Genomic DNA, 15,472 nt, shown 5'->3' with positions numbered 1-15,472 from the left:
AACTGCATTATCATACTTTTTAAAAGCTTTGAATAAACACAAAAGTAAAAACTCTAGCTTGTTTCCCTTATTTTCCAAAAGTTGACTTTGGTTAGAATGTGATACATACTAATGGAAGTTCCTTAATCCATCTGTTCTAACCGTCTAAGGTACTAAGACTTCAGAAGATTCATTACAAAATGATTACATGGCCAACTAATACTAGAATGAGAACAGATGCTTTTGAAAAGCAATCACAGAAGGCTAGTCCAGGCCTGTAAGCAGCTCCAACTATTTTGAAACAATTGGCATTAAAAAGTAGAAAGTTAAAAATCAGCAAATGGAAGATCAAAGTTTATTTACTACCTGCATACAAAAACATATTGCACATCAAACAACCAAAATCAAAAAAAAAGAAAAAAAGAAAAAAGAAAAAAAAAGGAAAAGAAAAATGGGGGCTGGGAGGAAAAGAAAATGTAGAAGTTATTCTACCGAAGACTAAACATGTAGTTTATACAGAATAAACCTTCTGGAAATTGATCTTTTCAGTAGTTCCGTTATGTCTGAATGGACATGACTAATCAATCAGCTTAGTGTTTTAACTAAAGCTATGTTTGATTTTTAAATACTGTACACTTTAATAAATAAACCAAACAAAGCCTCAATGTAGAACAGTCACTGCCAATGTCACCCAGTGTCCCTGCAGATGAGTTAACAAATGTATTCCAGTGGTCTGCAGATTTTCCTCGACATACAGCATTGAAAAAAAAATTAAAAAACATTAAAATAGACCAGTTTCCAGACTAAACTAATAAAGTAATTACAATTCAGTGCAAAATATTTTAGACTGCATCTCATTCTAGTTTTCCTCATGTGGAGAGTGGTTGCATATTAATAAAAATGTAACAAAAGCAGCTAACGCTTTCATAAAGAATATTACGTTAGGGATCCCACCCCACCCACCTCCCCCATCTCTGCCATATTTTGAAAACAAAATAACATTTCCTATAGCCAGCAACTTTTTTTAATGTTACATATACTATTCTCAAGGCACATCTGATGATATTTTTAACACAGTAGGTGTCAAAGTATGTTTAACATATGATTTCTTCAGGATCCCTCCCCTTTCTGAATTCCAAATGGAGGAACTGAAAGTGCGATGTAAAGACTGGCGATCCATATTCTATCTTTGGCAAGCTTGTACAAGCACTATTGTAAATGTAATGGAAAAGAACTGTAAACTAGGAACTTCTTCAGTTTATGAAACACCATTCAGGACTGCTGCTTCTTGAGTGTTTTCTTCTTTTAAGGTATTATTAATCTTTTCTTCGCCTGGAGTACGCTGTAGCTTAGGAATTTCATCGCCAGAAGCACTAGTTGGACCATTTATTGCCTTTTCTGAAGGACCATGTTCTTCAATCACATCTTTTGCCTGCCAAAGGGAGACAACTTTTTCAACTTCATTATAAATGCAATCTATAACTGGAGGAAAATTACTACATAAATATTAGCTTAAAATTCACCTTCATTTATCATGATATATCAAAAAAAGCATTTTAAAACAATTATCAATGTACTTCACTCTAAGTCTTGAACTATGTAACTCTAGTATTTAGAAATGCTCAAATCCAACAGGACCTGCACTGATCCCTGTGCCGCATGTTATTTAAAATCACTGGAAACCTCATCATGTAATGATAAAAACAAGTCCCTAAGTAATACAATAGTCACCTACTTTTTTCATCTTTGTAAAATTGGGGGGGGGGAGGACAAACTCGTATGTATCAATCTCCGAAAACATTTGAAAGAACTGAAACTTAAAAGGTACATACAAAAGGTATATACCCATTAATGGCAAGCGGAATATGACCTTCTGCCCATCAAAGTAACTCAAGTTCTACCTAAAACATAACGTTCAGGCATGCACATCTTCACTACCTAGGGGCCTAGAACAAAAACAAAGAGTCTTTAAATATCTGTCCACTTAGGGAAGTAAATGATCATACAGTAATTAGGAATTAAAAAAAATAAGTCTAAAACAATACCAAAAAAAATAATAAAATAAAAAAATACCCTACAGGTTAAATTCTCCTTACCATTTCTTTCTTGTTTTTAGCCAAAGTTTCCCTTGGAAGGTTTCTTTGTCTGCTCTGAGACTCAGCTCTAGAAATATAATCTGCAACTGTGACTGTTAAAGATGAGAAAAAAATTACAGGTGTTGAAAAAATATTTCTAAATTTTATTTATGGATAAAGAGTAATTTCACTATTAAAACTAATGGTGGATCACCCAATTTCAAATTTTTAAGCTGGGTACCCACTTCCAACCAATAAGCTTGAAAAATTTGCCTATTTTATTGCTGACAATAGGAACTTTCAAGCTGGAAATTGAGGAAATCTACATTGAAGTCTTCCTTCCCAAGAATCCAGCTATTTCTGTCTGGTTGAGTTTAAAACTGTGGGGCCAATTTGGCGTACAACCCCATAACCTGTAGTAAGAACTGCAGATGCAGTGTTCTAAGTCCAGTAATTAGCAAGGCAGGGGGAAATGGAACAACTGACGCAAATCATGAAGGGAAGTATGTAAAAATTTGAAATTTTTAAAAACTTAACTCATGTTTTGCTTTTTTTTTTTTTTTGAAAAGCAGCACAACATACACAGCAAGTTTGTGATTTTGTGGTTCCTTCTTGCCAGAGACGGGTCCAATTAAACCATCTGATGGTCTGATTCAAAACAAGGACAAGCAAAGTAGGATAATAAACCACAATCCTGAAGATATGAACAGTGACCAGGGTGGGAAATCAACTGGTAATGGACTAGGAAAAGGAGTAACCCATGCTAACACTCTACTGTTGTCCCCAAAACAATAAATAACCTCTTCTATTTATTGTAAGCTGGATTCAGAACTTGAAACTGTGAATAATTCCTAACTGAAAATTAAAAAATGACCACCGTTTCTTAAAAAAATCTTGATTTTTATTGCAGACTGTTTTAAGAAAATTCTTGATATAAAAATACAGCTTCATATAAAAATATGGTATAGTATATATTTTATTTATTATGGGAGCAAGTTAGTATGTACAAATGAAAACAAGTAAATTTTCAGATATTTAAAGTCACTGTAAGAATTTAGAATTGGCCCAATGGTTTCAATTATATTATTAAATTGTTCTGATACAATAAGAAGAACAGCATTTTACTATTTGTTCTCCTTAATGATGAATGTGCTTAAGAACTCTGTAGGAACCATTAAATTAATCCTAAAGTCATAAAGAAGCAACTTGTATAAGGACTTATTAGAACACAACTACAGTCATTTCAAGTCAAACTGATACATTCCTTGTATACCCTATGAAATTCAGTGTATGTTCATTTGAAGCTCTTTATCATTTAAATATCAGTGCTAAGAAAGTCATAAATACATTAAACAATAGTTTTTAATGATGGGGGATATTACCATAATTTATGTCTACCTTTAGGGTGGCAAAACCATTTTTTGAAAATGAGTCTAACCATAGCTAGGGAGGATCACAATGACTGCATTCTGTTCCCATAATTAAGGTCTCAGCAACACTGGGGATATGCATCTCCCTGAGAACTCTGCTGCATAGACAAGACATACCAATGAATATACACAGACAAACAGGCTTAGACCTTTTCATTTGTTATGTATATGAGACAAAAATTGATTAAAAGGGATCCAAAATAAACCAGTTAATTCAATGAAAATCCTTTTTACAACCAGCCCTTACACAATACAAGCACCTGAAATTTCAATAGAAACTAACATCTTTAGCCTTTCAAGAAAAATACAAGGCCATTTGTGTAGCCTAATTTGGAACCTAGAATTTTTTCTAAGGTGTCCAAAAATCAGTTCATAACCAAAACAGTGTCACATACTAAATACAGAAAAAAGGATTTGGGAGTTAATTTATATTAAGAGCAACAGGAAGCATTAAGCAAAAGAAAACAATTCATTTTAGATGAAGGGTATCTCCCCTCAACTGCTGCCTGGTACAAGAATAAACAGGTTGGTACTTTATTGCACCCATTCTGTGTTCCTTATTTTTGTGGGGCGTTAAGAGACAACATAAAGATTACCTACAGGAAGATAGGAGTGATGCCATATGAACACAAATCAGTGTAACTATCAAAAACTCCTAAGTACTCCAGTTTCAATCAATTCCATTCTGAATTACCTACCCTTCTGTATATGAAAACCTACTATTTGGGCTTTGAATCTGTGGACTTAAGCACCTGGTTAATAAGTTATGCTAAAATTTACTCCAGGTTAGTAAGGCCATACTAATAGCCTGCAGTATCTTATTTATAAAGCCAGGGCCAGAAAACGTGTTCACTGTTGTGCCACCCTCAAAACAGGAATTCATGTCTTCATCTAACATGTATTTCTAGGCGGGTAAGAGAGAACAGAAAGGGAAAAAACTTTCTGGACACTTTCTAATTTTGATAGTGTTTAATTCTTTTCACAATTTCCATCTATCTGTAAAGCATGAACTCTCCAAAATGGGAATTTATCCCATTAACCAGCTTTCCCAAATATCTCTACAATCACTAAACTCCAAAGAAAGATGGGAGAATATACATCATTTGGGGGGGGGGGGGGGAACACATCAAGTAAGTTGTTTTGGAAAGAATGCAAAAATTGATTAGTTTGAAAGGGGTTTATTTCTAGTGCACACAATTTCTTCATGGTGAATATACAAGTGATTCTCTGTACATAGGAAATGTAAGTTCAAAATAATAGACACAGCAAACAAGTTTCTTTGTAGTTACTAAAAATTATGACAACATGAAAATACTGAATGAAACTAAGTAAATGCTACTTGAGTAGTTAGTAGGTGTAAAGGAAAAGGCAACACACTACAATAACACAAACAACATGCATCCTCATTAGGAAAAAAGACTTCAGTATTTTTCTTCTACACTTGTTTTTTAAATTGTGGCTATTACAATTCCCACCAAAACAGGTGCCAAGTCCAGATAGTAAGCAAGCACCATGCAAGCTGCCCAGTTTCGCCAATCAACCTCAAACACAATCTAAAACACCGTCCCTGGGATGGCAATTCCCATCTTCAGTGCGAAGAGTCTGCCAATTGAGGAAAGTAATGGTCTTAAAAAGTATTTCCATGTAAGAAATTAAGACAAACATTAGTTCACTTAAGACTGGTTACTAAACATTTACATTGTGAGGGAAGAATGCATTTTCTAGTAGTCTTAATTAGTAGAATACAGTTTATGCAACGCAAATTTTGAATGTATATACACACACGTGAACATGTAACTATATTTAGGATGCAGACACATGACATTTTTTTTTCATGCTTGTGACCTGATATCAACAGGTCCACTCAAGTTACCTGGCTGTCTATCTTCTGCCTGACCCCTGAAACGACGCCTGCGGCTACGATTGCGTCGCTGGGGTTTTTTTTCACTATCATCTGCAATTGCAAAGTTTACCATGAACTATACTGACAGAAAAATTAAAACAAAGAGAAAAAAAAAGTCTTTCCTTACTTAAAGGGTAAAGAAACTTTTAATCAAACATCAAAGATAAACATATAGTAATGACAAGATTATACAGTTTTGTAGCTTACAGTATTTCAAACAGATTAAAGAGAAATTATCATCTGGAAACTAAGAGGAACTTTAACTCAAACTCTCAGAAGTAATTTAAATTACCATCATTTAGTAATATTTTTGTTCTCCAACATATTTTGGATTCCCAAGTTAATGGTATTTCAGCCCTTTGGTAATTCTAATTCTTGATACACATCCCTTCACAAATGTCACGTACAGTATTTTCAAAAAGACAAGTGGAAAGGGATTTTGGTTTGGAGAGAAAAAGAACAATTGAGTATCTGTACTGATTTAATGACATCAAAGGGCACTTCAATAAACCCTCCCTCCTGGCTGCAAAGAGATTTTGACAAATGTGAAAACTAGATACCTAAGAAAGATGAAGTAAACACTAAAAGGTCATTTGAGAATTGCATATGTTTTTTAAAAAAAAGTTTCATACATTAATAATATTATACAATTACATATATACACACACACAATTTTTCCCTAAGTGCTTACATACCTAGCCCATTTTCATTAACTGAGGCTGTATCAGATTCAGTCATCCCATCCATGAGAACAGCATCTTCATCAGTCCTTCGTCTACGAGACCGCCTACGACGGTTAGTACTGTGATGAGATTCGCTGGCATCAGTGTCTGCAGTCTGATCTGATTCTGTATTATCAAGTAAGCTGTATGGATTGCTGTCTGGATCTTTGAGCACTATATTCATGTTAGAGGCAAGAAATATCCGTTTAAGAGAGCTGAAGTTGTAATAAATGCTTGTTTATCTATGTTGAACTACATCAATTAACTAAAAACTTTAGTTTTCCCCCATAAATTATATAGCTTCATATAGAAATATTTTCTGTATCACTATTTTACCTGGAAAATAACAAAGATGATTAAATTACAAGAAAGCTTTAAATGGTGATGAAAAACTGTAAAGCAGATGAACAGACATTTGGGCTTCCTAAAATTTCCTTTGAATTGTTTTTGGAAAATGTATCTGTGTGCACATGCATCTGTGTATGATTCTCAGTCTCCTTTATCCACAAAGATCAACCAATCCCAGATCAAAAATATCTTGCTGGGGGAAGTGAGCAACTAACTGCATCTGTATTGAGTCAACTTTTTTTTTTTTTGCACAGAATTTATACAGAATTAGGTATTGGATGATTGAAAGATGATTTCAAGCATAGAGGACCATGTGCACAAGTTACATGCTAATAGTATGTCACCTCGCATAGGGATTTGACTGTGGAAAGTTTTATATGTGGGGAACCTAGAGATCAACTCTCCATGAACACATTTGGGAAGCAGAGTTAAGAGGAATGCCATGAGTTCAAGGCCACCCTGAGACTACATAGTGAAGTCCAGGTCAGCCTAACCTAGAGCAAGACTGTACGTTAAAAAAACAAAAAAAAAAAAAACAAAAAAAAAAATAAAAAAAGAAAAGAAATAGTATGTAATCTACTGATTTTGACATACACATCACTAAGTAGTTAGGGTAAAGAAATTATTACTCAGCTACTATGTTCTAATTTTAAGACTGCATTTGCTTCTTCTACAGTTTACAGTGACTGATGCTATTTTGTGCTGTCAATGGATTACTTCCAAATAAAATTCAGCACCTGCACCCAGGAGATAAAGAAGTCTGATAACTGTGAACTGAAGCAATCATTAAGTTCACACAAAGCAGTCAAGTAAGCCAAGTTAAAGTTCTAACTGGTTATGGAAAGAAAAATGCACAAACAAATGTTAATTTGTACTCTAATATTAAAGCAAAGGATTAAGATGGTAGTAAAAATAGGAAAGGTCCAAGATACATTCAAGAGAAATACCCATCTAATCTACATTCCTTTTAATGCTTCTAACAATAGCAAAAGAAACTCACCTAATCTCGATTACTTCTAAGTTTCCTTTGGTAATAAGCTACCAAGTTTATCCACTAATCATAAGCACTAGGTAAAGCACATTATTTTGCATTGAAGTATGATGTAATTTATTTAACACTCAGTAATAGTGCACAATATATTTAAATATAAAAACCACTTTCCTGAAAGCCTGAAATAAAACTTAAGGCTTAAAGTCAATTATAATGGAACTAGAGTGAACCCTCACCCAAAAGATTCTTTATTGTGATAATTTAGTCCATGTTTTGTTAGCTAACATTTATTTCTAATGCATATGTGTGCACCTTCTATAAATGAGATATATAGAAGGCTTAAGTTGTAATATTAAGAACAGCATGGTTTTATTAAAGAATACATATATCCTAAAGCTATATTCTTCAAATAACGTAGCCCACATATCCCTATAAAATCCAATCTCTAACCCACTCTGCTCAGAAAGAACATTCTGGCAATTGCTACATCTACATAGCACTTTTTTTTTTTAACTGAAGCAAAAGTAGTCATCTGTGCATTGCATTTTACAGCTCAATTTTTCAAACTTTTTTTAAAGCATTTCACAAATTTCCTGTTCTCAAAGCAGTACAGAGTGCAACAAAGAATGCATTCTAGTTAGCTCTCAATATGAAAATACTAGCTCTCTGGGAATTAAAATTCTCTGGGTTTGCCCAGCAAACAGATATATAACTCACCTGGGAACTCCTAAAGAAACCCTCACTAAGAAGCAATTTACAAAAATTATTTATTAATTACTATGTAAGTCCACTACTTAATCTAAGTAAGTATAATCAGATAATTCCAAGAATGAGTAGCCTTAGAAGAATTAAATTCTGCACATATACATTGTTTACAAAAAATGGATGCTGAGGGCTGGAGAGATGGCTTAGTGGTCAAGGCATTTGCCTGTGAAGTCAAAGGACCCCGGTTCAATTTCCCAAGACCCACATAAGCCATATACGCACAAGGAGCACAAGCATCTGGAGTTTGTTTGCAATGGCTAGAGGCCATGGTGTGCCCATTCTGTCTGTCTTCTCTCTCTCACTCTGCTTACCAACAAGTTAAATGTCAAAATATGCTTAAAGAAATAAAGCTTGTTAAATTAAAAAAAAAAAAAATCGATGCTGACATAGTATGTAAAAGACTACCAGAACTGATGGAGGATTTGCCACCACGTGGTCCACCACGACCTCGACCCCCTGAAACACTTCTGCCTCTTCCACCTGGGCGTCTCCGGCTGTCACGCTGATGTCGACTCTCTCGATCATCTTCTCCTGCCAATGACCAATCGCTCAGCTCATCTTTACGCTCAGATTCTGTTTCAGAGGGGTTAGACAGCTCAGAATTTGTACCTAGGAAAAAGAAGAGAGCATACAGCCAATTAGGTGCCTGTATATATGTGTGTGCGTACACAAAAATGTTCTTAAAGTTTTTTATACCTTCTATTTCCTACAAATTATCATTTAAATAAGCCTTTCAAAGAAAGCAAAATAAAAGGTCATCTGAAATGAAATTTAATAAATAAGGAATAACTAAATGTTAATATGCTAGTACTATAATATCCACAAGTCAACATCAACTAGAAACAACAATTTCTCCCCATTTTCAGGCTTTAATAACCTAAAACATTAGTATAATAAACATAATTATTACCTAATGTATGAAAACAAATTTTTTTTTCTTTTTTTGAGGTAGGGTCTCACTCTAGCACAGGCTGACCTTGAATTCACTATGAAGTCTCAGGGTGGCCTCGGACTCACAGCGATCCTCCTAACCTCTGCCTCCCGAGTGCCGGGATTAAAGTCATACGCCACCACGCCTGGCACTGAAAATAAATTTTATTATATTAAAACCAGTTTTGACCAGGTGTAGTGATACACACCTTTAATCAAAGCACTTGTGAGACAGAAGTAGGAGGATTGCTGTGAGTTTGAGGCCAGCCAGAGACTACATAGTCAACTCCAGGTCGGCCTGGGCTAGAACAAGATCCTACCTCACAAAAATTAAAAAAAAAGCTTTTGGTGTATAGTAAGATTCCACCATTAATTTCATTGACTCCAAGATGCATTTTCCCCTCACACTTTCAAATTCTCTGAAGTTACAACATCTGTTGAGAGATTTAGTGGTTATAAAATGTTTTAATATTGTCTCAGAGAAGATATGTGAAATTACTGAATAAATTTTAAGGTTTCTGCAAAGTCACCTATCACTTTAACATGACTTTAAAATTCTAGAGTCCTAAGGACTTATTTAACAGAAGCCATGACTTGGGAGATGAAATATTTAACATGCCTTTAAAATTCCACAGACCAGGGTTGGAGAGAGAGCTTAGTGGTTAAGGCACATGCCTGAGAAGCCTAAGGACTCATGTTCAACTCTCCAGGTCCCATGTAGCCAGACATGCAAGGTTGCACATACATACAAGATGGCACACACATCTGGAGCTCAATTATATTGGGTGGAGGCCCTGCACACCAATTCTCTCCCTCTCTCATTAAAAAAAAAAAAAAGGCCAGTCTTGGGCTTGCCTTAAAAAAAAAGTTCAAAATTCTACAGACCATTTCTAGCATTCAAAAAAAGTCTTTTAATAGTGAGCTTCCAATAATTAAACCATGGCAAAGTTTCACCATCACACTGTGATTAAAACACCAATTATGCAAGCACTCACAAAATACTCATTTCCACTGCTATCCTGTGTTAGCCTTATCCCACCTTCCATTATATCCAATATCCAAATGTAACTCTTTCAAAGCCCAAGTCACTATCTAGGTTTAGATGAATTTAACTAAAACTAAGACTCCTCTCCATTTAAAGCACTGTGTTATCATTCAGTATTATTGTTTTCACATTTTTCTACTATGAATTTACTAAATGGTGTGATAAATGGCATAATTCCATTTTTTACTTTTTTTCTTATGTGTGTGGTGCACACGTAAAAGCCAGAGGTTAACGATGCACATCTTCGTAAACCTCCGATCACTGCAGCACTCTCACTTAGACCCAGAGCTCATAATTAGCTGCTCATGCCTATCTCCTCCCAAGCGATGGGATTACAAGCAGGCTATAGCACCCATGGGGAGTTTGCATAAATCACGGGATCCAAATTCAGATCTTCACATTTGCACAGCAAGCACTTTTATCCACTGAACAATCTTTCCCAGTCCCTTATCTTCTTTCTTCTATTCAACATGACATTAAATTTCACAGACAAACCACTTAGCCATATACAAAAAAATTTTCTCCATAAGCAAATTTGCTGCATGATTTCCAAATTCATTTTGCATAATTTACAAGTATGATTTCATGAAATACCTAAAAATTGGCTGTATTTAACCTTCTTGAGCATTTGACATTAATAAAAATACACAAGAGCTCCTTAGTCATAAAGAACAGTAGTACTAAGATACAGAGAATAAAATGTTAAGTTTAATAACAGATTCTACCAACTGCCTTTCTTAATGTAGCCAGTAAATTATAAGGAAAAGTTTATTAAATTAAAAAAATCAGTTTGGGATAGGGCTGTAAAGATGGCTTACAGTTAAGCACTTGCCTGTGAAGCCTAAGGACCCTGGTTCAAGGCTTGTATTCCCCAAGACCCATGTAAGCCAGATGCACAAGGTGGCTCATGCATCTGGGGTTCATTTGCAATGGCTGGAGGCCATTCTCTCTTTATCTTCCTGTCTGTCACTCTCAAGTAAATAAAAAAAAAAAACCAAATATTTTTAAAATCACTTTAGAATAACATACAAGTTTAATTTTCACTCTCAAGTCTTAGGCTGGGAATAAGAACCTCATGGAAGAGAATGACTCTTCTCCCCTAACACATAATCTCTCAAAAAGACCAAAAAAAAAAAAAAAAAAAACAAACCTTTAAACTGGGTATCATGACTAATGAAATGTATACAATATATCATTTCAGCAATAATGAAACAAGCCTGTGAAATGTCCTTGAATCATAGACAAATCCAGAATACTACTTTAGCCCAGGGACATAAGCATGAAAACTTTTCCTTACTTAGCATGAATATAGTAATTTATAAGACAGAGGTCTTAAACAAAAGAGGTTAATGAATTGGCTAAAGGAGTCAAGTATTGTTTTATGATAAACACACAGATGCTATGGTAAGACCATTAAGATGAGGAGACTATCCTAGAAAATACAAGAGGCCAAACTAATGTCATGGTTCTCAGATGTGGAGATAGGGATTCTCTGAAGTCATGAGCATTTCAAAAATAGTAGCAGGTTGCCATAAGGCAAGAAATGAAGTGGTCTCTACAAGCTAGAAATGTCATGGATTCGAATAGGCTCTGTCCTTGAGACTTCAAAAAGGAATTCCTAGACCATCTGACATGTAAGAGATAAGCTCTGGGATATACAGGTCAGATTTCTCAACTAAAGACATTAGAGGACAATAAATCTATTGTAGTGGCCAACAAGAAACTAATGCTCTGCTCAAAACTGGAACTGTGTCAACCTCTCAATAAATTCAGGATACAAAATTTCTTAGAAAAACTGTGAAAATGGTTCATGACACTCACCTAAATCTAAAGGACTCCACTTAAAAAAAAAAAAAAAAAAAAAAACTTTAAAAACATACATCAAGTCAGGCCTTTCCTGCACTTCTCAGTATCACCATTTCAGCAACATGGTTTACATCATTCTCATGGCTGTATTTGCTGTTTTAAAAGCTTAATAGTTAAACAGATAGCAAATTTTCTATCTTCAAACTAGAACATATTAGAGATGCTATATTGGGAAACACCTCTTATAGAACTAAGTCATGGCCTGAACACCCTGCCAATAGAAAAGTATTCAAGAACGGTTATTTAAAAAAAAAAAAAAAAAAACTCAAACATTTTCTCTCAAGCTATTTCAAGAAATTCAATGGTCTCCAGTTCTACAAAGGTAGGCTGCCACCTACTGAACAATCAGTATAGCTTTCTATAATTGAGATGATTTCCTCGGTTACTCTCCCCAATCATCTATGACAAGTTTAACAAAATCATTTTGCTAGTGATCATTAAGCAGACTTCTCATGGACACAAATTAATCTGTTCAAGGAATTTATCATTCTCACCACTCAAAAGCTGTCATGTGAGTACATGTATTGATTTAAAAGAAACATCAATGAGAATATATTTTCTATTTTAATTACTTGTATTGCCTCACATTCAATGACACTTTTGGGAATGTAATTCTCTACTATATGCTGAACTTCTATACTTTATTGGAATTTTGGTTTTGAGGCTTCAACCAAGTTAACTATAATAAAACACATCATGAAAACATGGAAATACAAGGATATAATACTAAAGAGAAGAACTACTTAACCTTCCACCTCTACAACAAATGAAAGACAGTACAAGTTTAACAAAACTCTACCAATCATTGTTCAGTCAAACATGATATATGGACCTGAAAGCTGCACAATGGAAACTTGCATGATTTCTACCTTCCTTAAATGCTTTGTATTTTGGAATAGGTTCCGAGTATTTTCCAAAACAGGATGAGCATGGGGAGAGGAGAGGAAAGAAAAGAGGAAGAAAATGATCCAAGTCCCAATGTAGAAAGATGGAACAACTCCAAAGCTAAATAAGAACAAATGATATTTAGAATTAGAAAACTATTAATTATAACCACTCCTCTGACCTCCTCCTTCTCAGGTTAGGTCCCATTATCACAGTGGAATACATCTTATGAAAAGGTTCATTTGAAAAAAGTTAATTAGGTTTTCTTTTTAACCCTTCACCCTAACAAAATGTAACTGAATAAAATACTTCCACAAAGAAGTGTTCTTGGTCTAGTGATTAGGTATTTTTACTTTTATATTCTTACAAGGTAGAAATATGATTACTAAAATTTTATTAGGAAATATAACACTACACTACAGAAATACCCACTCATTTAAAATATATACCAACCTAATATATCTATTATTTCACAATTGTCTGAAAACTACCTACTTTTTATTACCACTAGTATGAAGTATGCTCAAAGCAATTAAAGGATAATTATAAACAAAGGTTCACACCTAAACCAGAACTAATACTACTAGAAAAAAAATTTTTTTTTACCATAACCGGAGGTGTAATTAGGGCCCCGACGACCTCTGCCTCTTCCACTATAAGACCTAGAACCTTGTACAGAAGAGACGGTACTTTCATCAGTGGCATATCCTTTCTCTTTTTCAGGCCCTCTGGTGGAAGAAGGTCTGAAACCCATACCAATCTGTCGTAGTTGTTCATCAATCTGCAAACGTTCCATTCTTAGCTGTTCCACTTCCTATAATAAAAATAAATAGATTAATCTTTTCCCTATGTCATTTTTGGTCTTCTTTAAAAGCTTAAATCTAGAATCGTATTCCCTACCAAAGAAATAATCTGTGACCCTGAGCAATTATTTGGTAAAGCACCACTGTATTGTTAGTAAATAAAATTCACAAAGTAATTTGTTGTTTCAAATCAACAAACATTTAATAAATGTTAGTTGACTGTGTGCCAAGCATAGTGCTTATTAAGTATACAGTATTGAAAATATAATCTTCCCTTTCAAGGTACTATTTAACACATTAAATCCTTCATAATTTCATAGTATTACCAGATATCATCCACATGAATTAAGAGCACAGTTAAATTAGGCACAGGTACCATCTATGAAAGGCATTGTAAACAAGATAACATTCCTATCAAAGTTATGATACCCTACCCTGGGTGATTTAAAACCTAGGGCCAGCAGACTCACTCAGAAAGTTAGGTCACTGGGAGGATGTAAAGCTAAGGTCTAAACAAACCTATTGGCTAAAAGGTACTAGAAGTAAAATATCAACTTGGAATGTGTGGTTTGACACTTGTTTAATAAAGACAAATTTTAAAGAAAAGAATGACATTATTGGATATTCCTTCAAAATATTGGTACATCAATGACGTGAGAGATAGGAAAAGATCTTAGAAGCAGAGAACTGAGGATAAAACAGTTGAACAAGAAACGAAGCAAAAATGGAGGAACTATCTTTAAAAGGGGGGTAGAAAACAACAATCATAATGCTTATAGGGCACTTTTTCTAATACCCTTGCCCATTATCTATCAATTTATTAATGGGGGCTGAGGGTATAGCTGTTATACGTATTTACCATGTACATGTACAAGGCTATGGTTTGACTTCCAGCAACTTCCAGCCACACCCAAAAATGCCACAAACAAAAAGTTAATGGAATGGAATCCTTTATGAGGAATAGCATGGCTGATTCAGAAAATGCCAAAGCTACCAAAGAAGCTCAACTTCAGTAGGGATCTGTACCCTGTAAGTAAAACATGAAACCAGAAACAAAACCAAAGAAACAGTGTGCATGGGGCTGGAGAGATGGTTCAGTGGTTAACGTGCTTGTCTGCAAAGCATAAGGAGCAAAGTTCAACTCCCTAAAACCTATGTAAGCCAGATGCACAAGGTGGCACACATACTTGGGAGGATTTTACTGCAATGGCTAGAAGACCTGGCATGCCAATTCTCTCTCATGCTTGCCCATTAAAATAATAATGTACAAGAAGGCAAATGATATCGTAATCATAAGTTTTCATGTATGTAGCAAGTAGGCAAAACTTGAAACACATGTATCTAACGACATGAGCACAAACAAAAATATTTAAATACTTGAAACTTACTATGAATATGTATGATCAATGTGTACAGAGTGAACATCTTATATTTGTAATAAATATGCAACATTCATGTAGATGCAACAATGATATTAATATAATGTGAATCATATACCAACCTTTAAGTAAGCAATATGATACTCTAAAAGAACTTGCACATTTCCAATACTTTCTTTAGTGCCAACAAATACAAATGGAACCATGCCCTGTAAGAAAGCACAATGTCCTCTTAAAAGAATTTAACATAGTAACAAAAAAATTTGGAAAAACTTTTGTATAACACATAGCAATTAATCTAAAATACGCGTATTTTTAAATAATGTATTTGTGCAACAGTTTACAACTAGG

The 15,472-nt window shown here is 34.5% G+C and overlaps 1 protein-coding gene across 6 annotated transcripts in view; it reads right to left on the bottom strand.

The window, feature by feature from the left end:
* Window positions 1-987: 987 nt before the first annotated feature.
* Window positions 988-15,472, bottom strand: part of Fxr1 (FMR1 autosomal homolog 1) — a 70,973-nt gene continuing 56,488 nt past the window's right edge. The window contains exons 11-18 of one of the 6 annotated variants that reach the window (XM_045161331.1): window positions 15,244-15,330; window positions 13,696-13,753; window positions 13,546-13,608; window positions 8,619-8,822; window positions 6,083-6,283; window positions 5,358-5,438; window positions 2,076-2,167; window positions 988-1,411 (exon numbers count right to left, since the gene is read on the bottom strand). In XM_045161331.1, coding sequence (XP_045017266.1) covers window positions 1,238-1,411; window positions 2,076-2,167; window positions 5,358-5,438; window positions 6,083-6,283; window positions 8,619-8,822; window positions 13,546-13,608; window positions 13,696-13,753; window positions 15,244-15,330 — 960 coding nt within the window. In that variant the 3' untranslated portion in view covers window positions 988-1,237. Of the gene's footprint in view, window positions 1,412-2,075; window positions 2,168-4,646; window positions 5,087-5,357; window positions 5,439-6,082; window positions 6,284-8,618; window positions 8,823-13,545; window positions 13,754-15,243; window positions 15,331-15,472 lie in introns of those variants that run through there. The other 5 variants (XM_045161327.1, XM_045161326.1, XM_045161328.1 and 2 more) reach the window with 5 other exon arrangements.

Source organism: Jaculus jaculus, chromosome 11 (assembly GCF_020740685.1).
Source record: "Jaculus jaculus isolate mJacJac1 chromosome 11, mJacJac1.mat.Y.cur, whole genome shotgun sequence".
Classification (NCBI taxonomy): Eukaryota; Metazoa; Chordata; class Mammalia; order Rodentia; family Dipodidae; genus Jaculus; species Jaculus jaculus.
Note: the sequence above shows the minus strand (reverse complement) of the source record. Positions and strands in the feature narration are given on the sequence as shown.